The 24,080-nt window shown below is 43.4% G+C and overlaps 1 protein-coding gene across 1 annotated transcript; it reads right to left on the minus strand.

The window, feature by feature from the left end:
- Positions 1–24,076, minus strand: chmp1a (charged multivesicular body protein 1A). Its single transcript, XM_072517934.1, has 7 exons — positions 23,936–24,076; positions 12,018–12,037; positions 10,727–10,804; positions 10,106–10,252; positions 8,973–9,101; positions 8,553–8,746; positions 1–2,545 (listed from the first exon to the last, which is right to left on the minus strand). Exons 1-7 carry the CDS (start codon positions 23,940–23,942, stop codon positions 2,524–2,526), a joined length of 597 nt encoding a protein of 198 aa, XP_072374035.1. The 5' UTR covers positions 23,943–24,076; the 3' UTR covers positions 1–2,523.
- Positions 24,077–24,080: the final 4 nt, after the last annotated feature.

A 24,080-nucleotide genomic window follows, 5' to 3' on the forward strand; every position in this document is an offset into this window, starting at 1 on the left:
TAGGATTCATGTTCTTTATTTCAAGATATGAACACATTAAAATGAAATCTGAAATTACTTCCACATTAATCCATACATAAATAATCAAATTAACCATCAAAAAAAAAAAAATCAGAACCCAACCAAAACAAACATACACATTAAACAGAATAAATTCATCTCAAAAGAATAAAAAAATACCAGGCACCTTCTTCAGTGTTTGGAATAGCAAACTTATTCATATTACTATTATATATTTAAAGTTCAAAAAAAAGCAAAATACTACAAGTGTTGAAAATCCAAAGTAAAAACAGAAAATGCTGGAAATATTATTGGCAGCATCTGTTGAGAGAAACTGAGTTAACGTTTTGGTTCGTTGACCTTTGTCAGTTCTGATTCTCCGTCGATGCTGCCTAAACTGCTGAGTATTTTCAGCATTTTTGCTTTTATTTAAGGAACAGGGTTTGAGTATTTTAAAGCAATTCTGACAGGTAGGCAATCAGCTCAACATGCTGTTCAGGCGACAGCTCTAACCAACCTACATGGTCTGTTCTAGTTCAGAGCAGTATTCAGGCACCACTGGAACAGGGTTGTAACAAAAAAAATTAAAGGCATTATTTTTCTGTTAAATTAAGCCTATAAGAAAATCTATTTGGACTTGACCAGCAACTTTAATGTTACTGTTTTGAGACAAATTAAACAAATTTGGTGATTAAGTAGAGGTAATATCCTGTTTATTTTAGCCACATTTGTGGATGATTTTCAAAACAGTAAAGGAATTCAACCCAAAAATGTTTCACCCAAATTGTTCAAAATTGAGCAGCAACTAATTGCTGGAGTTCACTATGAGCACAGAGAACTTGTTTAAAAATAAATTAGTCGATGGACCATTGAGTTCTAGAAAAAGTGGTCACTCTAGTCCTTGATTTTGCCTCAAATGAATGAAGCAAAAATAGTGTTAAAATGGACTTGGCTGTGTTGCAATGTTATTATATCCATAATCTAAAGATTGCAGTTAAAGCACAAAAGGATGAATTTAGGCCTAGGCCATCTGTTGAACTGATTAGAGGCAATAGCTTAAAATCAAAGCTAGATTATAAATAAAACAAATTGTTATGCATTTCTGACAAGATTTTACACATGGAGTCAAAGTATTGTAACCTGATATCATGTTGGAATTGACAATTTTAGATAACCTTCGGCATGACAATGAACATTTCCAAGATGTTTGAACTTTTGAAGACAACCTCCAAAAGCACCATGACAATACTTGTAATTCCGTGATTTCTCCTTGGTAGAATGCTCAGATTGATGTAGTGGGATTTTATCTCTGACTTACTGCCCTCACTCTGAATGATCTAATCTCAAACAGTGCATATTCAAATTACAATTTGGGAAGTTCATGCAAACAAATTATACTGTATATTATCTTGTATCCCAAAGTGAACTATGAGATAATAAACAATACAAAATGTAGTTAACTGTAATTGGTGAGTAGTTGCATAACTAATATTTCTGCAAATTAATATTAGTATGTCAGCATTTAGAAAAACAGGACAGGCATTACACAAGAGGCACTTTTTAAATAAGGCCAGATTTTGTTCAAATTCTTAGCTGCTTACACAACTGCAGTCCTTAACCCTGTTCGTGTTCTTGTTCAGTCAACAGAGCAATGATAATGAATGTACCTCATAAGTGACATTAGAGGTGGCAGGTCCGCTCATAGGAGCAAATCAATTGTTTGTTAAAGTTCTATGGCAAAAGATATTAACTAAAAGCAAGCATAGCTTCAGCGTATCACCACCCTATTTGCTACAGCATAAAAGGCAAAGTATTCCATTACCTGCTCTTTTGAGACTATTTCTCATACACAGAGACATCAGCACAGCTTACTAGTCTTCAGGAAGAGCGCCCACATTCTGTAGGACAAGTTCACTTCAGAAAGTATAGACAGAAGAATATTCCACCTTCAGATATTTCATGTTTTATTCCCCCCCACCCCGTCCATCAAGAGACTTGCAAAATTCCCCAGATTAATAGTCTGAAAAATAATTCCTTCCAGCATTTAATGAAACTTCTAATAAAACGTCAGATGTTCAGTCATTGTGACAATATATTCCTTATATTAGTCAAGCCATGTGGCTCCCAGAATCAAGACTACAAGTGTGCAGCCTGGTATCGTACTTTCGCTACAGGTCTGAAGCATGCTTGGAAGTCAATTTGCATCTGTACATCGTATTCAGTATTTAGGACTTGCCTGTTCGAACAAATCATTTTATTTTTAATACAGGTGGTAGCGATTATGATTTTTAATATCTACACACCCCACAAACACTCGCCCTTTAATATACTATACATGTTCTCTTTAATTGAGATTAGCTTTTTATAAGTTTAAAAGTGAAAGCAACCAATCAAACTAATAAGTGAAAGTAAATGTTTTTGGCGATTATACGGATTGTACATTTAAGTACCGCTTGGACATTGTACAAAAGATGTTGCAGGATCATCTAGTCAGTCATTCAGGATTAGATGCCAATTCCACATTCAATTCCTCAGAGCAGCCAATCTGGAAGGGAACATTGAAAAATGAAAAGATTGTCAGGAAAAATTAAAATTACTTATTCAAATTGTCGTTTTTGAATGTTTGAACCAAAGCATAGATTATGACTGATAGAGTATTGATTTAATCATAGTTGTATTCATATAGGTGCGAGTTGAATGCATGTGGTTAAGAGGTAAAAATATTAAAAACTGTCCTGACTGTGGAAATCCAGTCATTGTCTCATATGATTAATTAACCACTGTATTCCAGCGCACCAAGAATGTATTTTCTCTGTCTAATCAACTAATCAGTTACAGCAAAGTCTCCGCCGAGCTGTGTAACATGGAAAATGTGGGAAACATATCCAGTAATTTTTCTAAGATTGTGCATGCAGACGCTGAGCTAGTTTTGATAGGCACCAGTCAATCTTAAGTAATATCCAATGCTTGATTAACAAATCACCCTCGAAGTAACAGACATTCATTTGAACAAACCAGGTCTCAGCTGAAAATTAGAAGCCAATGAAAGTAAATGAGGGGTTAAACCAGAGATAAGAATTCCCTTTAAAGTAAGATCTCGTGGCCGAGGTCTTTGTTCCTGAATTCTTGAATCATTTATCTTTTTGTTTGTGTTTAAAGTGATTTTTTTATGCTTTGTTTTTTTGCCAAGTGCTTGACCTTTTTATGTATTGTTTGATATTTTGTTTCCAAGTTTTGATTCAGTTCTTATTCAAATGTATTCAAGCGAGTAATTAACAATAGAGTTGTATATTTGACACCTCCCACCAACCGATTCATTAGAAAGTAAAATAAGAGTCCTTACAATTACCTTCTACATGGGATGGGTTTGATGGGAAGTAGGACAATAGAATTGGTTGTGTGTTGCAAAATGGCGAGAACAGTTATTGCGTACAAATTATTTAAAAGCTATATTTTGGCCAAAAAATGAAGTTTCACTTGATTTGAATGAACAGGTTTTAGAAAAGCTGTCAAAATGAGCATTGATTTTAATCGGCAAAAATGATGATTATAGTCTGTACCGTTCAAAGTTTTGACACAGTCTGGGGCTGTTTAGCACAGGGCTAAATCACTGGCTTTGAAAGCAGACCAAGGCAGGCCAGCAGCATGATTTAATTCCCATACCAGCCTCCCCGAACAGGCGAAGGAATGTGGTGACAAGGGGCTTTTCACAGTAACTTCAATTGAAGCCTACTTGTGACAATAAGCGATTTTCATTTCATTTCACAGACATACCACATAAACCTAGACGCAAGGAAGGAGCAGTTGTAATGATGCTGCTACAAAACATGAAACTTAAACAAGGAGGGAGGCACGGTGGCTAGCACTGCTGCCTCACAGCTCCAGGGACCCGGGTTCAATTCCGGACTCGGGGTGACTGTCGAGTTTGCACTTTCTCCCTGTGTCTGCATGAGTTTCCTCCGGGTGCTCTGGTGTCCTCCCACAGTCCAAAGATGTGCAGGCTAGGTGGATTGTCCATGTAAATTGTTCCTTAGTGTCCTAAAGGTTAGGTAGAGTTACTGGGTTATGTGTTTAGGGTGGCGGCGTGGGCTTAAGTAGGGTGCTCTTTCCAAAGGGCCGGTGCAGACTTGATGGGCCAACTGGCCTCCTTCTGCACTGTAGGGATTCTGTGACTCTGCCAAGAAACAAGAATAGCTATTTTCTTCAATGATAGATGCTGAAATAACAGCAGGAAGATTTCAATTAAACGGTGTTCATTCCTTGAATAATACCACGCCCATCAGATGTAAACCTGCTTTTTCAACTCGGGAGAGAACAGTTCCCAATGAGGCTTTCATACTCCATGACTATAAACGAGTCACAAGATCAGACTTTTGACAAAATTGGTATTTTATACTCCTGGGCATTTTTATGCAGCTTTTCTCAGAGTGAGAAGTTTGTGATTCTGTTGAAGACTTTGGTGAAATAATTAGAAATCCTGTATTGAGAAAACAACTAGAAATCCTGTATTTAACTGTTGCAATACAGATACGGATTTAACCGCAAATGCTTTGCAGGGGTCTACTGGTGACCTACGAGTCCATAAAGACAAGTATGGCAGTTTACATTAATCCCAAAGCAGGACGCAAGAAGACACTCTTGTGCGAAGAACAATGCACATCATCTGTGGTGGTGCTCACAGCTGTTTTGAAGTACAATTGTAAGATTTAACCATTAATTTAGCATTTCTCCTTAAGGTCGCTGTTCAGATACTCTTTTGTGGGGGGTGTCTTCTAAATAGATCCAGAGGTTAATTAGATTGAAGTTATTGTTCTTGGAAACTGATCTAAATTGTAAACTGCTCGAGTCTCCAGGTTACCTCGGTTGGCAAAGCTGCTGGGCATCTTTTCCATACAACTTTAAAAGTATTGTTCAGTTGTGATTTGTTGGTCTGTTATTCGTTAACTGTGACTAAGGGTCGGTCAGCTCAGTTGGCAGATCGGCTGGTTCGTGACGTGGAGCAACGGCAACAGCGCGGATTCAATTTCTGTATCGGCTGAGGTTATCCATGAACTTTGCCCTTGGCCTGGGGTGTGGTGACCATCCAGTTCAATCACCACCGGTCAACTCTCTCAAAAGGGAGAGCAACCTGTGGTCCCCCGGGTCTGTGACGACTTTCATTTTCATTTAATTGGTCCGTTGTAGAAAGGTGACATCTAGAGTGCGGTCAACGTTCAATTTATATAACTTAGCAGTTGTTCATAGTCAGTCAGATACTTTTTCAGGACAAAAATGAAACAGCATAGGCACAGAAATGGAAAGAGGCCCTCGGGACTGTTTAACAAGATCATGATTGATCTGTATCCGAAATACATTCCCGATAACTTGGCTCCATTTCCCTGAATTACTTGGCTGGAAAAAATCTAATTAAGCGGGATTCTGCTTTTTTTGGAGGAGACGGTTCTGCGTTCTACTTACTCTGTGCAAAGTATTTCCCAACTTCTCTCCTAACTGGCCAGCCTCTGATTATAAGGTAATGTCCCCTTGTCCCAGACTGTTTCCCTCTATCCACCCTGTCAACTTTTTTCAAACGTTTAACACACAATGTATTATCCTGTTGCTAATGTGAAGATGTGTACAACATGGCGTCCCGGAGGAGGCCTGGGGTACTGAAAAATCCAACTGCGGTGCCTTATTGGTCAGTTTGAAGGAAATACTCTGAAGCAGATCCTCGGGTTAATTAGTAGGAGAAATGGCCTTTTAAAATTTTCACATCTAAGTGCACACAAAACATGAAGCAAGTGTAAGCTATTTAAAGTGTGTGTGATATGATGGGCTGAAAATGATGGTATGTGACCATTTTGAACCTTACTGTTAGACATGTGTGGGTGGAGTACCTTTATTACTGTGAGGTGGAATAGTGTTCATAATCTTGTACAGGCCTCTTCATACAAAGTAAATATAAACCAGCATGAATCATATAAACTTCTAAGCAAATGATCATGGCATGCGTTAAAAACTGGAAAGAGTGAGTAGGTATAATGAATCAAAAATGTGGTATATGGGAGTAATGCTCCACCTCCATTGGGGCTAAGAACCTGATCATCAGGTGCTGATCACTCCAGTCTTGTTGTATGTGGTGCAGGTCTGTCCCATTCCTCACTCCCATGCGGTGGCAATTACCCAAGCCATTTTCTGCTTCATCTGGGCATCAAAAGTGGACCACATTTGAAGGGATGAAAGTACAAACCTCTCGATAAAGGGAGACAAAATATGCCCAACATTGTCATAATCCTGATTGTCACCTTTATGTGTGGCTGCATCAAGCTGTGCATAGATCCTCGATACGCAACTATGTGCCGAAGTTCTACCTGTCCCCAGAGTTGAGAAGGATGGGTCTGGCCTCGCTGCCGCAGAAAGCGTCAAGTAGCTGGACCATGCCGTATCACCTCGTGGTAAAACCAGTGCAGAGATACATCTTTGACCACAAGTCCATCAGGCAGTGGTCTGCATGTAACATCCAAAAGGTCCTTTGGGAAAAGGAGATGATGGATCCTGTTGGATAGTTTCCTAAGCAGACTGTCACGGTCATGCCAGAATGCCTCCTCACCAGAACTTTCAAACAAGCAACATGACCTAGCTTGGCTGGTGATGAGAATGGTTCTCATTGTCAGATCCTTCCTACACGCCCCAAGAGTCTCACCCCATCCGCACGTTGTCCTTGAGGTGACTGCGGTGGGGAAGCGACCGTTATACACCTTCCAATGGAATGTGCCTTTGCAAAGAAAGTCTGCAGAGAGATGGAGTGGTTTTTGCCGAGTTTATCCTGAGCAGCTCCATGATGCAGGACTGTGTGCTCTAGGGGCTGTTCCCAGGGGGGCACACCGAGACAAACATCAGCCGATGCTGGAGGATCATCAACCCGGTGAAAGACGCTCTTTGGTCCCGAAACCTGTTGGTCTTCCAGCGCAAAGAATTGTCCCCGACCGAGTAATGCAGACTGGCACATTCCAAAGCCCAGGTATACATGCTGAGGGATGCACTAAAGCAGCGTTTTTCAAAGTGGAGGCCACGACCTGCGGGTGGGTCGTGGGATGGTGTAAAACGGGTTGCCAAAACGGATTCCCAAAGATCGGATGACCATTTTTTCTGTTTTATCACTGGACAAATTCTCATTGCAGTACAGTTTATGACAGGAGGCTGATGTAGCAGCTGGTGCCGTGGACTTTCTTGCCTTCTTAGGCCACAGTGTAGTTGGGTGAGTTTGCAGTCAGAGACCTGTAAAATTCTTTGGACGGCATTTCCTACTACTGTGTTCAATGTTGAGATCTGTATTATTTGAGTTCAGTGCGTCACTAACAAACCCCGTGCGTCCTTTATCGTTCTCCTCCATCCAAGCACCTATTGTCCACTCCCTCCACTACTGAATTTTGTCTCCACAGCGGCGGCTTTTGTCCTTCAAGAACGCTTCTTGTATTTCATCACTTCCCCTGCCACTATCCACCACCTCTTCCCAGGCAGCTGAATTGGCTCCTGTACCGTAAGGACTTTTGCAATGTTACTTGCCACTTGTCAGCCCATGCCTGAATATTGTCCTGGTCTTACTAACAGTCCATGTCCACATGCAGTATCAGAGGAGTCACAAATGGTGAACATCAGCGGACATCTCCCACTTCTGACCTTATGACGGATGGTAGGTCACTGATGAAGCAGATGATTGGGCCTAAGACACTACCCTGAGGATGTCCTGCAGTGATGTCCTCTAGTTGATACAGAAGTGTGAAAAACCAGGAATTAACATAGACTTAACAGTGCAGAAGGAGGCCATTCGGCCCATCGAGTCTGCACCGGCCAGGAACGGCCAGCCTATCCAATGGCTACAAGATGAACTTCAGCTTTGCCAAACAATATGATAACATTGCATTCAAAAATCATTTTAAACAGCATACCAATCACAGGAAAAGGCTTGCACAGAACTTCTCATTGGACCATGGTAATGTATAACAAATTTTCTGTCATTGTATATGATTTTTCAAGATTCTGTAGAAAATGCCCCTGCAAGCTCATTCAACTTAGCCCATCTGGGTTCTGCTGCATTACTTTTTTCAGGGCCACATTAGGAAGACATGTTAAAGTCTACAATCTATTTTCAATGTTACATAAAATGTTAAAAAATTTATACAAACATACAAATTAGGAGGACACTCAAGCCAGCCATTCGTCATTGGCTGATCTAATATTAACCTCAACTTCACATTCCTGCCTACCCTCGATAACCTTGCAGCCCCTCACTTATCAATAATCTAAATACTTTGGCCTTAAGGATATTCAAAGACACTGCCTCAACCACAAAGTCTCACAACCCTCAGAATTTATTTTCTCATCGTCTTAAATGATTGATCTCTTAACAGTGACCCTCAAGTTCCAGATTCTCCCTCAAGAAGAAACATCCTTTCCATACTCACCATGTCAAGTCCCCTCATGATCCTATACGTTTCAATCAAATCGCCTCATGCTCTTCTAAGCTCCAGCAGATATAAGCCTAGCCTATGCAAGTGCCCCACAACGCCCACCTTTTTGAAAGCTGGTCCTCCTTGTCGTGTTCACGAACAGAGGATTCACCAAGGGATGCTGCGCCATCTGGAAGTTGGTTCAGTTGGTCCATGACCTCCAGACCATTCTCCTCTGCAATTTGCATAATGAGGCTATCGACCTGTTCTTGAGGAGTGGTCAGTGTCATTGCAGAGCTCATGGAGTCCTCCATCACCTAAAAGTACAAAGCTGCCATTTAGTACAACTGATAGTAATAAATTAAGCAAGAACTTACACTCAGCAATAGAGAGACAGAAAAAACATGGGAAAACAGTAAGAATCGTTCCAACAACATACATACAGTGAACTAAAAAACGTATGGAGAAATTAAAGAAATGAAGGATCGAAAAAGAGGCATACAAATTTCCCTGTAGTTTTCAACTATATAAAAAAGTACTCACTGAGGTATGGACATCAAGGTTCTGAACCTGTTGTTCGAATTTGTCCATTACAGCAGAAATCTTTTGTAGGTCCATAGATTTCAGTGCCTTGTCCAGCCCTTGCGTAACACGCGCCATATTCTTTGTAACCTAGAAATATCAGAACAAAATACTCCCAAGTTTGTTTCAAAGTTGGTCAGTCTCATATTATCAATAGATCAATGGTTCTGTTACCTAGGTCTCAATTAATAATCAAGTCCTCAATGTTGTATTTGTCCCAAAATCCACTTGACCCACTCAGCTTACGTGCACATTATTTTGGCTTTAATTTTTCCACAATGAAGTATAAATCTACTGTACCCTCTTGTTACAAAGCAATCTAGAATCTGTGGTACACAAACTGAGACAGCATAGTAACATGATTACATATTCAACAAATTTCACTTCACCCCTCACTGTTTCTCCATCTGTACAACTCCCTCCAAGGACCTTTGTGCTTCCTTTCTCTCTTGCTGATCCAAATTTCTTTGCATCACCAAAACTCACAAATGTATATCATCACATCACTGCTCCCTCCTCATACAAACTACACACAGAGCTATTCTAGTATCCCTTGCATTCTGAAATAAGTTTCAGTAGAATAAAAAGCTAATCTCATCTTGTGAGGTAACCCGAGAATTCAAGATTAGTGTAATAGACTATGTGGGGGGGGGGGGGGGAGCGGAGGCATAATGGTATTGTCAACTGGAGTAGTAATCCAGAGACCCAGAGTACTGTTCAAATCCCACCACTGCAGATGGTGAAATAATCTGGAATTAAATGTCTAATGATGAGCATGAAATCATTATTGACTGACGTAAAACCCATCTGGTTTACTAATGTCCTTTAGGGAAGGAAATCTACTGTCCTTACCCGGTCTGGCCTACACATGACTCCAGACCCACAGCAACGTGGTTGACTCATAATTGTCCCTCAAGGGCAATTAGGGATGGGCAATAAATGCCCTGGCATCGCCTGCGACGCCCAGGTCCCATGAACGAAAAAAAAAAATTGTGTAACTACAGCACATCGGCAATAATTTATATCAAAGTCAGTATATGAAACACAGTAATGAATTTTTTGAGAGAATAGAGTCACCGACAGCTACTTCATACCCCTTTCATCGTGACCGCCGTCTGCACCTTCGATGCTACTGCATCTATTCGGGAAGCTGTCCGTAACCAGTTCAGCCCTTCATTTTTCTTTCTGATGGCATTTTCTGCATAGATCTTTGCTCCTTCAATGTTCTTTTGTTGAAGGGCCTTGGGGAAGAGAAAAGACGATTACCATTCTAATATTTTGCCTTCTCATTCTGTTGTTTGAAACTGGAAGCCTACAACTGGAACTACACAGATGTTAACAAAATACTATTCGCTCACCATAAAAATGACAAATGTTAAATTTAAATTACTCCAAAAGGAAAGCTGTACAGGTTGAGTGAACGTACATGGTCCTTCCCTGTGACATCATTAAATAGTATATAAATGACAGTAACACTTAATTATATACAACATACATTTGTATAGAGTGTCAGTACGTTTAACAATTCAGTCTTGCTCCCAACTTCCAGTTTTAAGATACAGAATGGAATCTAAACAGCAGGTGACAAAACCAATAAAAATGCTGTCCAGTCCAACGGGCTTCCTCCATGAACAGAATTATAGGAATATAGAAGGTAATTAAGATAGTTGTAGCTAGGAAAACCTCAACTAAAGGTATGCAAAGTGGGCACTAACCTTCTTCACTTTAGCTTGTTCAGCTTTGGAGTCCTTTTCTGCCTTCTTGGACAATCTTTCAAGCTGTTTTGATGTAAACTGTAAAATAATAATAATCTTTATTATTGTCACAAGTAGGCTTACATTAACACTGCAATGACGTTACTGTGAAAATCCCCTAGTCGCCACATTCCGGCGCCTGTTCAGGTACACAGAGGGAAAATTGAGAATGTCCAATTCATCTAACAAGAACGTCTTTTGGGACTTATGGGAGGGGAAACTGGAGCACCCGGAGGAAACCCACAGAGACACGGGGAGAATGTGCAGACTCCGCACAGACAGTGACCCAAGTGGGACTCGAACTTGGGACCCTAACGCTGTGGAGCAACAATGCTAACCACTGTGCTACCGTGTCATCCATAAGATTATAAGATAATAAAGTAACTTCTTAGGCAGCACGGTGGCACAGTGGTTAGCACTGCTGTCTCACAGCACCAAGGTCCCAGGTTCGATTTTGGCCCTGGGCCACTGTCTGTGTGGAGTTTGAACATTCTCCCAGTGTTTGCGTAGGTTTTGCCCCCACAACCCAAAGATGTGCAGGGTAGGTAGATTGGCCACGCTAAAATTGCCCCTTAATTGGGAGAAAATTAATTGGGTACTCTAAATTTTAAAAAAATAAAATAAAGTAACTTTCTGCAATACAGAGCAAAAGCCAGGGCAAAAGTAATTCTTCCAGTACACAGCCTTCTTCTTTTTTTTTGGCATAGTCCCTGGTACATTATTCAAGAGGTAATTTTTCATGTGAGACCCTGAACAATTTGCGGCAACAGACAGATGACATCAGAGTTGAGGCTGGTGCTATGAACATACACAAACATGCCAGTGGCAGGGAGGAGAGAAGGGATTGCGGGATATTTGGTAAGGCAGGAAGCCCTGTCCCTTTGCTTTCCAAAGCCTGGGCGCATGAGGCCAACAGGAGTAACCTTACCCCAATGGCTTTTCTGCCTAAAATCTGCTGTGTCACCAAGACCAAGAATGAATCACTTGACGTTTCTGCGCCTGAAGCCGTGTGGTATATTTGCACACTAATGCAGAAGTGGCCTCACAAGTGGTTGACCACGGGGGGAAAGATAGTAGATCAGGGTGAATTTATCAACATTAAATACAAATGCATATATATAATACACAATAAAAAAGGTTGACTGTATTACTGGTTGACTGTAATACTGTGTCATAGTCAACTTGACACGAAAGTATTAAAACTGGTTTCATTTTTGAAGCCAAAAAAGCAAATTAAAAGTTTTGTCCTTACCCGTAACTGAAACAAAGTATCTGTAACAAAAAAAAGGAAAATTAAATACGACCACCATTATTGACACTCATAGTAATAGTATTACAAGTAGCAAATATTTGTATCCCATATTTAACAGATCCATACTGTCATGAAAAAGGCACCTGGTTTTGTATGGAACACCTCCAAATCTGAACAAGCTAAAAAGGCTGGAGCTCAGGTTACAAATATTTAGTTGATGTTTTCCCAGCTACAACCATCTTGATTACATTCTAGATTCCTAAAATAGCTTACTATACCTAGAACGGTGAGACAAGCTAGTACAGTAAAGTCTTCTCTTTCAACTACCCTGTTTATTTGCTTACCTGCGCTAAAGGCATAGCACACCACATAGCCCATTGTGAACAGCTGTGTGCTTATTCACAGTTTCTTTCCCCTCTCTCCCCAAAGAAATGTCAGCCATGATGGAACAGAGACCTAACAGGGAGATGGTGCTGAATTCTCAGGAAGTAGATGCCTTCCATTAGTCCAGGCCATGAATATTTAATTCTCTTTTTTTAAGCACCTTTCCAACAGGAGTGAGTGGTGCCTATAATGGTTAGCCCTAATGGAGAGAATAACCTGGAATTTAATGGCTCTGTTTAATTTTGAAATATTCACCAATTTCTGTGTCAGTTTTGAGGTGATTCATTTATTTTTAAAAAAGAGGATTGTATCCTTTTGAAACCATGACATCATCTTTGGGCTGGATTATCCGATTTTCAGGCTACATCCTGACGCCAGAGTGGGAATGTGGCCTTTTACGACAGAAAAATCGGCGCAAAACAGCCACTGATCCTCCATGTGGCTGGGGGCTAGTATGCAGGCAGCATAGAGCACCCAGCTCTAGCTGCCGATACGGCCGGAGAATTGCCGGGTCCGTGGCCGCGCCGTGCAACTTGCCGCTGGGCACGCACTGACCCGGCCTGCCAAATAGTGCCCCCCCCTTTGGCCGGCTTGCGACCCCCGGACCACCCCCCAACAGTGCCTCCAGCCACTGCCAAAGACCACCTGCCCGCGGATCGGCCCTCCCCCGACCGTAGCGGCGCTTGACTTAGTCCGCAGCCGCCAGGCCAAGTTCCATGAGAGACTCACGCTGTCGGGAACTCAACCGGTCGTGGATGGAGCATCGGGGGGGGGGGGGGGGGGGGTCAGGCAACATCCTGAGGCCGTCAATACGGCGTGCGGCTTACTCCTAGAGTACGGTGCTTTGGAAGTGGCGCAGCATCGCGAAAGCCGCGCCGGCCCTGATTTTGGCGCGAACTTGATTCTCCGGGCGATCGCTGAATATGATTTCGGTGTCGGTGAGCGGAGGATCCCATTCCTTGTATTCCCATTTGCCATCCAGGCACTTACCACAATTTGCTGTCAAGTAACTGCACAAATCAATGCTACCCTCGCATTGCCAGAACCCATTTCACTGATTCCCACTGAAAAGCATGTTCATCGTTCACAATTTTGTTGTTTGTAAGGTTTCACAGAAACGTAACCCCATGAATGTCTGGTCTTTACTATGGTCATGTTACTGGACCAAGAGGACTTCCGGCGGCACGATGTGAGGGGAAGATGCACAAGAGGTGATCCCCGCTGGAAATGTCACCTTTCTACCCTTTTTCAGGCGCCACAGATCTTTAATTTACCGAAATGGTGTTATCAGAATAAAGTTGCCTCATCTTTGAGAATCCCAAGAGAGGCAAAGCAGGGGTGGGGTGTGGGGGAGGGGGGGGGGGGTTCGATCCAAATTTTGACAACAGACTCTGAAGTCTTCCAAGGTTCAACTGGAGGTAAGATGGCGATGCCAGTTTCTTCTCAAGCCACTCCACTGGCGGCCGAAGTGCTCAGCAAAAGTTTGGTGTTTGAACTCAAAAAATATCAAAAGCTTGACTGCGGATCTTAAAAGATCAATCGAGCAGACCTTGGCCCCTATTCATTTGGTTCTCGAGATCACCAGCCAGACCGTCAAAGCACAAGGAGCCACAATCAAGGATATGGAGACTGCATTGCCTTATCATAATGATAGGATCAATTCCTTGTGATCAAGGAGAACAGGATATTAAGTCCTCAGCTGGACGACCTGAAAAACAGATCCAGAAGCCATAATGTTCGTATTGAGGGGTTACCGGAGGGGATCAAAGGTCGCACCCCTACTCAGTATTTCTCAGACCATCCACAAAATGGTTGATGAGAACATACTTTCACCCCCCCCCCCCCACCAAATTAGATCGGGCCCAACCCAAGGCTCGCTCTGGAGATCTTCCTCATGCTGGAATTACAAGGTTCACAGCATTAAGGAGGAGTTGATGCTTGGATGGGCAAGAGAGCACCGGGATTTTATGTGGGAAGGCCACTCCACCAGGTATACCGCGACAGGGAGTATTGTATAGAGCATAGAACATACAGTGCAGAAGGAGGCCATTCGGCCCATCGAGTCTACACCGACCCTCTTAAGCCCTCACTTTCAACCTATCCCCCTAACCCAATAACCTGTCCTAACCTTTTTGGTCACTATCGGCAATTTATCATGGCCAATCCATCCAACCTACACGTCTTTGGACTGTGGGAGGAAACCAGAGCATCCGGAGGAAACCCACAGATAACGCGCAGACTCCACACAGACAGCGACCCAGCGGGGAATCGAGCCCGGGACCCCGGCGTTGCAAAGCCACAGCGCTATCCACTTGTGCTAGCGTGACGCCCTCAATCTTTCGGCAATCTGTCAGAAAATGTGCTCCTGTACTCTTTAATCCTCATTAGTTTCTGTCTTTGAAGCATTAACAATATTACTCCTTCAGAGTATTGACAGCTCTCTCATCCCAACTGCCACTGATTTGCTTTCTTCTGTCTTCCATGAATACATGTAGCCAGGAATAGAAAGTGCATTTGCACACATGCACTCAACACCTATCTTGACCAGTGTGCAGTTTTGATGTCCTTACTATGGGGGAGTGCAGCAATGGTTTACCAGGCTGATTCCTGGGATGGCGGGACTGTCATACGAGGAGAGACTAAAGTCGGTTAGGATTATATTCATTGGAGTTCAGAAGAATGAGAGGGGATGTCATAGAAACTTAGAACATTCTAGCAGGATTAGACAGGGTAGATTCAGAAAGTACGTTCCCGATGGTGGGGGAGTCCAGAACAAGGGGTCATAGTTTGAGAATGAAAGGTAAACCTTTTAGGACTGAGGTGAGGAGAAATCTCTTCACCCAGAGAGTGGGGAATCTGTGGAATTCACTTCCACAGAAAATAGTTGAACCCAAAACATTGTGTAATTTCAAGAAGGAATTAGATATAGCTCTTGGGACTAATGGGATCAAGGGATATGGGGGGAAGCTGGATCAGGGTATTGAACTTGATGTTCAGCCATGATCATAATGTATGGCAGAACAGGCTCAAAGGGCAGAACGACCTCCTCCTGCTTCTATTTTCCATATATGTATGAGTGCAGACCTAGCCAAGAAAAGGGCCACCTTCAACAAAGTTAAATCTTTCCTGCACAAGAATGGATGACTTTAGGATGATTTATCCAGTCCGCCTTCATGCAATTCCATAAAAAAAACAATTTTTTGACTCGTCGGGAGATGCAGATTCCTTTGTTCGGAAGCACAATTTATGTTGTTTAAGCTGATATATGGCTCGTTGTAGGCACTTTTCACGGCTGTTGTTTGGGCACATGCTTGATGTCCTCGGTTGTATATGAGGGATTTTTATTATTATTCATTCCCTACAATAACCCATTTTCTTTTTTTTGTTATTATTATTTGGCACAACTTTTAGTCGCCCGCATGGCGCTCTAAATTAGATAAGTTTTTACTCCGCAGTTGGGAGTCTCCCTGCTAATGAGGTGTGTTAGTTAACGGGAGCGAGTTTAAAGGTTTTCTGCAGCTCACAATAGTTTTTAAAATGTGCTGAGAGTTTGTGTTAAGTTGTGCCTTGTCTTTTGCAGGTTTTAGGTTAAGTTATTGTTTGCCACTGTTCCATTTGGTTTTGAGTGAGGCAAAGTTGGACTGCGATGGCACATTTGGGTGGGGGAGGGGATGGGTTTTAGTTTGCTGACGTTGAGCCATCTGACTTGGCTTGGTGGCCATCTCACGATTATCTTCGTCCTTTGTCTTCTCAGTGCCCCTTGTTTAACATCCCTCCTTGGCAATGGCTGACTCCAGTTTGTGCGAGACTTTGAATCCGACTGATTATCTGGAATGTCAGGGGTTTGAACGACCATGTAAAATGATCGAGAGCATTCGCCTATTTTAAGAGCCTAAATTCTGATTTTTTTTTGTTGTTGCACGAGACCCACCCACCTACGAGTTAAAGATCAGACCAGGCTGCGCATAAGTTGGGTTAGGCAAGTTTTTCATACTAGTTATAATAGCAAAGCCAGGGGCACGGCGATTTTAATCAATAAGAAAGATCACTTCTCCTCATCCCAGATTGTGGCTAACCCAAATGGTCGATATATATAATCGTATGTGGCTCCCTATTGAACACCCCGGTAGTTCTGGTCAAGATCTATACTCCTAAATGTAATGATACAAATCTCTTTTCTTTCCTCCCCAACCTTCACATGCACAATCTTATTTTAGCAAGCGACATGAACTGTGTTTTGGACCAAAATTGGATTGATCAAAACCCATATCTTTTGTCCCATCAGGGGTGGCCAGGGAGGGGTAGATGCCTGGCATGTTTTGGGATCGGAATGACTGGGATTTCTCCTTTTTCTCACGTGTTCATCATGTGTATTGATTTTTTTCATTCTGTAAAGGACTCTCCTCCTAGAATTTAAAGTGCAGAAGGAAGCCATCAGCCACCTTCACCCTATCCCCATAATCCAGTAACTCCAGCTAACCTTTTTGGACACTAAGGGCAATTTATCATGGCCAATCCACCTAGCCTGCACATCTTTGGACTGTGGGAGGAAACCAGAGCACCCGGAGGAAACCCACGCAGACACGGGGAGGATATGCAGACTCCGCACAGACAGTGACCCAAGCCGGAATCGAACCTGGGACCCTGGAGCTGTGAAGCAACTGTGCTAACCACTGTGCTACTGTGCGGATCGGTGGCGGCGGCTGAGTACTCTGCAACTGTGATCTCTGACCACTCCCTACACTTTCTGAATCTGTTGGAGTCTGGCCCCCCACTCCGCAACGTCCGCCCTGGTGGTCGGATACTACTTTATTGGCCGATTAAAGCTTTTGCCAATGCTCGCCCACCTCTATTGACGAGTACGTTAAATTGAATAGGTCCGACTCCATTCCCCCTTCCACGTTGTGGGAGTCTCTGAAGGCCATTTGGAGGGGGGGAAATTATTTTGTATAGTGCAAATGCGCTAAAGATGAAGAAATTCAAACACCAGAGGCTGGCAGATTCCATTTTAGAGGTAGATCACCAGTATTCATTCGGTCCCACACCGGAATTACATGCCAGCAGTCAAAGGTTACAGACCCAGTTTGAGCTACTGTTCTAGAATCATAGAAAAGCTACAGCACACAGGAGGCCATTCGGATCATCTTGTCCATACCAGCTCAGGACATCCAGGTGACTTTTCTAATCCCACCTTCCTGCACCCAGTCCATGGCTGTGTAGCTTAGAGCACTGAAGGTGCAGGTCCAGACACTTTTCAAAAGAGTTTAGGGTCTCTACCTCCACCACCAACTCAGGCAGTGAATTCCAGACACCCACCAGTGTAAAAAAACGCCCACCAGTAATGCTGTACATCTGCTTCAGCAGGCCATACTCCCCAGGAGTACGGGAGAAGGCCAGTTGTCTTTTAGCTCACAAACTTACATGCCAATCGACCTCGCGTGAAATCCCCCAGATACTCAACCCAGGGGGCAACCTAATCTCCACCCCTTTCCAGGTCAATGCGGCTTTTATATCCCACTACTAAGATCTGTATAAATCGGAGTCTGCTGCACACAAGTCGATCATGGTCGAGTTTCTGGACATCCTGCACATCCCATCTGTCGAAACAGTCAAGAGGACACAAAGACACTGTTGCATTGTCGAGTCAAGGAAGGAGAAGACGACTTCTCTTCACAGACAGCATGGACTTTGGTGAGGGGCAACTGGGCAGTGTGCCCCGTTATAAGGACTTCAGGCTGATCTACAAAGAAGCAAAAGAGAAAGACTCCCTGACGATATTTAAAAATGCATTAGTCTTATGCAGGCTGTAATACCTCTGACCCAAATAGCTTTCCGATCGAGTTTTAAAAGAAATACTTTTATATATTACAGACCTAATTCCCTCCATCTGTGGTCAATGAAGACACTTTAAAAGTTTTGGTTCCTTCACTGCTGCCTCACGTCGCTGAGGACCCGGGTTTGATCCTGGCCCCGGGTCACTGTCCGTGTGGAGTTTGCACATTATCCCTGTGGGTCTCAGCCCCATAACCAAAGATGTGCAGGGTAGGTAGATTGCCCCCAAATTGGAATTGTTTTTTTAAAGTTTGGGCTTCTTCTCTGGCTATAAATTAAATCCAGGTTAAGAGTGAATGTTTTCCGGTCAACCCTCCGATGGGCGTCGAGTCCATTTGGGCAGGTTACCCTTTCACCTCTCCAGTACAAGTTTTTGTTACTTGGAATCAGGGTGGCACATAATTGGGGGCCGGTTTAGCTCAGTTGGCTGGACAGCTGGTTCGTGATGCGGAGTGACCCAACTGCGTGGATTCAATCCCTGTATCGGCTGAGGTTATTCATGAAGGCCCTGCTTTCTCAACCACGCCCCTTGTCGGAGGTGTGGTGATCCTCAGGTTAAATCACCACAAATCAGCTCTCCTCCTCAAAGGGCAGCCTATGGTCATCTGGGACGATGGCAACTTTACTTCACAAATTGAATTAGTCCACCCTGATCAACAATGTTAGAATTGACCTAGAGATGGAACAACCTTCCTTTGTCTTCGGCTGGGAGAATTCATACAATAAAAATTAACATATTCCATCGATTTTTTCCTTTCAATGCTTCTCCATTTTCCTTCCCAGATCTTTTTATATCATGGTTAATAAATTGACATCCGCCTTTATCTGGACGGGCAGGAATCCCAGAATCCGCAGCGTTCTACTCCAGAGGGAAAGACAGTGGCTTGGTCCTCCTAAACTTATTGTTTTATTACTGGGCCGTCAATATCCAAAAAATCTTACAGTGGATCAGCGATCCTGGATCAATCTGGGGCCAAATGGAGGCTCGCACTTGCACTACATCTACTCGCCTTGCCATAGTTACTGCACCATTGCCCTTTTCTCCTGCTAGATTTTCCTTGAACCCAGCGGTGGTCTCCTTCCTTAGAATCTGGAAACTGTTCCGGCAACAATTTAAACTCCTGTTCTTGTCCTCACTGCCCCCTATCTGTAATAACCAACTTTGCCTACCTTCAGGACTGGACGCAACCTTTCACTTGTGGAAATTGAAGGGACTTGAGCACTTTGGTAATCTGTTCATAGAGGGGTTGCCTGCTTCAGAGAATTGGCAGATAAATTTCAGCTACCCAACTCATCTTTTTCGTTACTTTCAAATTCACAATTTCACCCGAGCAGCTTTCCCTTCCTTTCTTCTGGCTCCACCTTCCTGGAGGATTCTTTCCTCAGCTCAGCCAGGCAGGGGGTTTATCTCAGACCTATATGGCCACATTCTCTCACTTGATTCCCTCCCCACTGAACGGGGTGAGGGTTAAATGCGAGAGTGAACTGGGCCCTACATTGACAAGCAAGGTTTTGAGACAGGGTCAACTCCATGTCCTCGGGCCTGGTAGAGTCTAAGTGCTACATAGGACACACTTGACCAAGGCAAGGATGAGCAAGCTTCCCCCCAAATGTTGAAAACAGATGCGACCGCTGTTCGCTTGCTTCCACAGATCGCATGCATATGCTTTGGTCTTGCCCCAGACTCGCCAACTTCTGGGCTTCCTTATTTAAGGCTATGTCTAATATTCTGTGATTAGATTTACAGCCATGCCCACTGGTGGCCATATTTAGGGTTTCGGAGTCTCCATCATTCACACTGGGGTAGAGACAGACTATATCACCTTTGCCTCATTGATAGCACCGAGGAGGATACTGCTCGGTTCGAGGTCTCGCAACCCATCTCGTGACTCCAGGTGGTTAAGGGACTTAATGATCTTTTTACATTTGGAGAAAATTAAATTTACTATCAGAGGTTCTGTTGAGAGATTCTACCTGAGATGGCAACCATGTATTTCCTTTTTCAAAGAGTTAGTCGCTGTCAGTTGTTAGGGACAGAGTTCAAGTTATTTGCTTTTTCTTTGTTTTGTTTGTATTATTTGGAAAATCCTTTTTTCTTACATTTGCAACAATTCTTGTTCTATACTGTACCTGTTTTGCATTGAAAATGTGCTGTTATTTGTAAAAAATTAAAACCCAGTAAAAATATCTTTAAAAAATGTTACTGGACCAAAGACACAGAGGCTACACATTCAAATTCCACCACAGGAAGTTGTAAATCAGCTCTGCCTTGCAAATGCTTCCCAAATGGGGACAGTACTAAAGGAAAAACATGAGTCTGACTCCAGAGCACCATCATCACATAGATATGTTGCTCGTCGGCTGTAATAAGCTGTTCAAAAATTGAAACTTTTTTGTGCTTTCACAGAAGGCACTTTGGATCACCAACTACACTGCACATCAACATAACTCTACATTAGATAGTTTTATGGAATGCAAATATGACTTTCAGCTTTAATTCAATAGCACTGCATTGTCTACTCGCTTTCATGACCAGCTTTTTAAAAAGCTGAATCAAATACATTTACTTTTTCCCCAGCTAAGCACATTAACTAGACCAGATATCAGAGATCCTAAGAACCAGTCTTCCAAACATTTAACTTTAGTATCTTCAGGCGATTAGTTCAAAACACCCCCTCCATATTCCCCTGCATTATATTTTGATGTATATTACACTAACCCCAATTATTATTTTTGCGTTGAAACAAAAATTCTGAATCTAGGTGCACCTATACATTAAAAAGTACTCGAGTTGAATGCGGTCTTGTATATCATGGCAGCAAACTTTCTTGCAATCAGCCGAAAAAATAATTAAAGATGTTACAGTGGGTACTACAATAGACATTATACTGTAGACCTTGCCGTGTATTCCAACAAATGGCATGTTAGAAAATAAATTTGGTCATATCCTTTATTGCACCTGTGACTTACAGGGCGTGGTTTCAGACAGAAACCAGGAAGTGGCTGATTTGCTAATCTGGAAAAAAAAAACTATACCAAGAAAAGTCAGCATACAAGCACGCTGTTACATCGTTGCTGTGTTAACATTTCCAAGCTCCAAAATCTCAAGTCAACTGGGTCAACAGGAAAACATTTGGCAATCATTCTATAGTCACTTGAATTAGAGCAGCACAATAGGAAATCTAAAGTTATTGGCTAGCTCAGTTGCAAGCGAAGTGTTGTCCACACCACTGTCTGTATCAATGGTTCCGAGGTGGAGATGGTTGACAGCTTCAAATTCCTAGGTGTAAACATCACCAACAATCTATCCCGGTCCACCCACGTCGACATTACGACCAAGAAAACACAACATCGCTTATACTTCCTCAGGAAATTCGGCATACCCCCATGGCTCTTCCCAATTTTTACAGACGAACCATAGAAAGCATTCTATCTGGCTGCATCACAGCCTGCGATGGCAACTGCTCGCCCCAAGACCGCAATAAACTACAGAAAGTCGTGAGCACAGCCCAGTCCATCACACGAGTCGCCTCCAATCCATTGACTGTCTACACCTCCCGCTGCCTTGGGAAAGCGAGTAGCATAATCAAAGACCCCCTCCCATCCTGGTTATTCTCTCTTCCAACATCTTCCACCCGGAAGAAGATACAAAAGTTTCAGAAAACGCACCACAGCTTCTTCCCTGCTGTTACCAGGCTCCCGGGGTGGCCCTCTTATGGACTGACTGATCTTTCTGCACATTCTCTCCACAGTTGTAGCACTATATTCCTTATGCTTCACCCGATGTCTATGTATTTACATTGTGTATTTATTGTATATTCTATGTTTTCATGATGGAGCGATCTGCCTGGATCTGCAGAACAATACTTTAATTGTACCTCGGTACATGTGACAATAAATAAATCTAAATCAAAGACAGGCGAGCCTGCCACAAGTGGATTGGATTGGATTTGTTTATTGTCACGTGTACCGAGGTACAGTGAAAAGTATTTTTCTGCGAGCAGCTCAACAGATCATTAAATACATGGGAAGAAAAGGGAAGAAAAGAAAATACATAATAGGGAGTAAAAAGTGGGTCTGTTGGATCCAATAGTGCACAATAGTGTTTCCTCTTGAAACCACAGGAAGAATTCTAACTGCTATGGTTATATTTTAATGTTCTCTTGAATGCAGCTCACCATTTCTTGTCTAACTGTACCCTTATGTTTTGTGATCAGAATTGATGATATCATCGTATCAATCCGCAGGTTGGCACTGCTGTATTTTTTTGTTCTGGTATGAACAGAATGGAATGTTGCACAACTATACTCAATAATTGAAAATGTGTGACCATTATTTACTGAGCTCTCATGCCTAGATTGCCATCCGGGGAAAATGCTGCCATCTGGTTGAAAGCTAAAATCTGGTCAGAAATACCACCAAAGATGAAAAATACATGCAAAATCAAACTATGACATATTCAAATGATATCACCCACTGGAAAGGTTACCAGCTGTGATTACATTTGATTTAAAGCTGAGTTTCAAATCTCACATCATCTTTATCACAAAAGCCACCAACCTCCAACCCCATAACATCAACATCTTTGCCCCACCTGCCCATCTGCAGCCAAACCCCTCATTGATGCCTTCTGCATGATCTACTATTCCAATATTCACCTCGCCTCCCACCCACCGCAGACATTAATCGATCTAAAACTCTGCCTGTGTCAATCCTGCACCAGGTCCACTGACACATTTCCAACTACCCCCTCAGCACCCTGCCTCCCCACGGAGCACTTTTGCCCACCACCTCCCCATACCAGATCTTTTAAAAAAGAATTCCGATTAAGGGGCAATTTAGCATGGTCGATCCACCTATCCTGCATATCTTTGGGTTTTGGTGGTGGCGGTGGTGGGGGGGGGGGGGGGGGGGGGGACCTACGCAGACACGGGGAGAACGTACCCACACGGACACTGATCCAGGGCCAGGATTGAACCACTGTGCCACCGTGCCGTGCCTCCCCATTCCGGATCTGAGCCCGTTTATCATAGAATTTACAGTGCAGAAGGAGGCCATTCGGCCCATCGAGTCTGCACCGGCTCTTGGAAAGAGCACCCTACCCAAGGTCAACACCTCCACCCTATCCCCACAACCCCACCCAACACTAAGGGCAATTTTGGACACTAAGGGCAATTTATCACAGAAAATCCACCTAACCTGCACATGTTTGGACTGTGGGAGGAAACTGGAGCACCCGGAGGAAACCCACGCACACACGGGGAGGATGTGCAGACTCCGCTCAGACAGTGACCCACCGGGGAATCGAACCTGGGACCCTGGAGCTGTGAAGCAATTGTGCTATCCACAATGCTACCGTGCCGCCCTAATACCTGTTGCGAATTTACTTATCCCCCACTCCACTCCACTCCAAGAGCGCACTGCTGTGCTCAGAAAGGCAGGCAGGTGGCTAACACCGACTGCTTGCTGGACGTGTCCCAGGAAGGCTGGTGTTGAGACTAAAGGTTTGGTCAACCCCCCACTCCCCCAGCTGGCTGACTGAACAAACGCCAGTGACACAAGAAAAGCCCATCAGCCCTGAGAAGGTGAGGGGGGGGGGTAACACCCGTCGCATCGGGCTGGAGGCCGGGACAACACTCCACACAAACACCCCCACCCCGGCTTTAATACTAAACCAACACCGTCTTTTCCCTTCCCCATACCGTCCATGGTGGCGGAGTGACCGGACTGGTTACCCAGAGCTGCTCCTGCCGCTGCTTCCTCCTTCCTCCAGCTCGGGGCCCCGGCCGCCGCTTCCAACTCTCGCGAGACCCTGTGACGTCACGGACACGCCCGCCGCCCCACGCG

This window comes from Scyliorhinus torazame, chromosome 10, assembly GCF_047496885.1.
Source record: "Scyliorhinus torazame isolate Kashiwa2021f chromosome 10, sScyTor2.1, whole genome shotgun sequence".
Classification (NCBI taxonomy): Eukaryota; Metazoa; Chordata; class Chondrichthyes; order Carcharhiniformes; family Scyliorhinidae; genus Scyliorhinus; species Scyliorhinus torazame.

What these genes read in the sequence shown, in the direction of transcription:
- chmp1a (XM_072517934.1), bottom strand. An exon ending in CGGCGGTCACGATGAAAGGG is followed by an intron (nt 9,102 to 10,105) that starts GTATGAAGTAGC and finishes TGATATTTCTAG; the next exon opens with GTTACAAAGAATATGGCGCG. An exon ending in GAGGACCAGCTTTCAAAAAG is followed by an intron (nt 2,546 to 8,552) that starts GTGGGCGTTGTG and finishes GTTCCCTTCCAG; the next exon opens with ATTGGCTGCTCTGAGGAATT.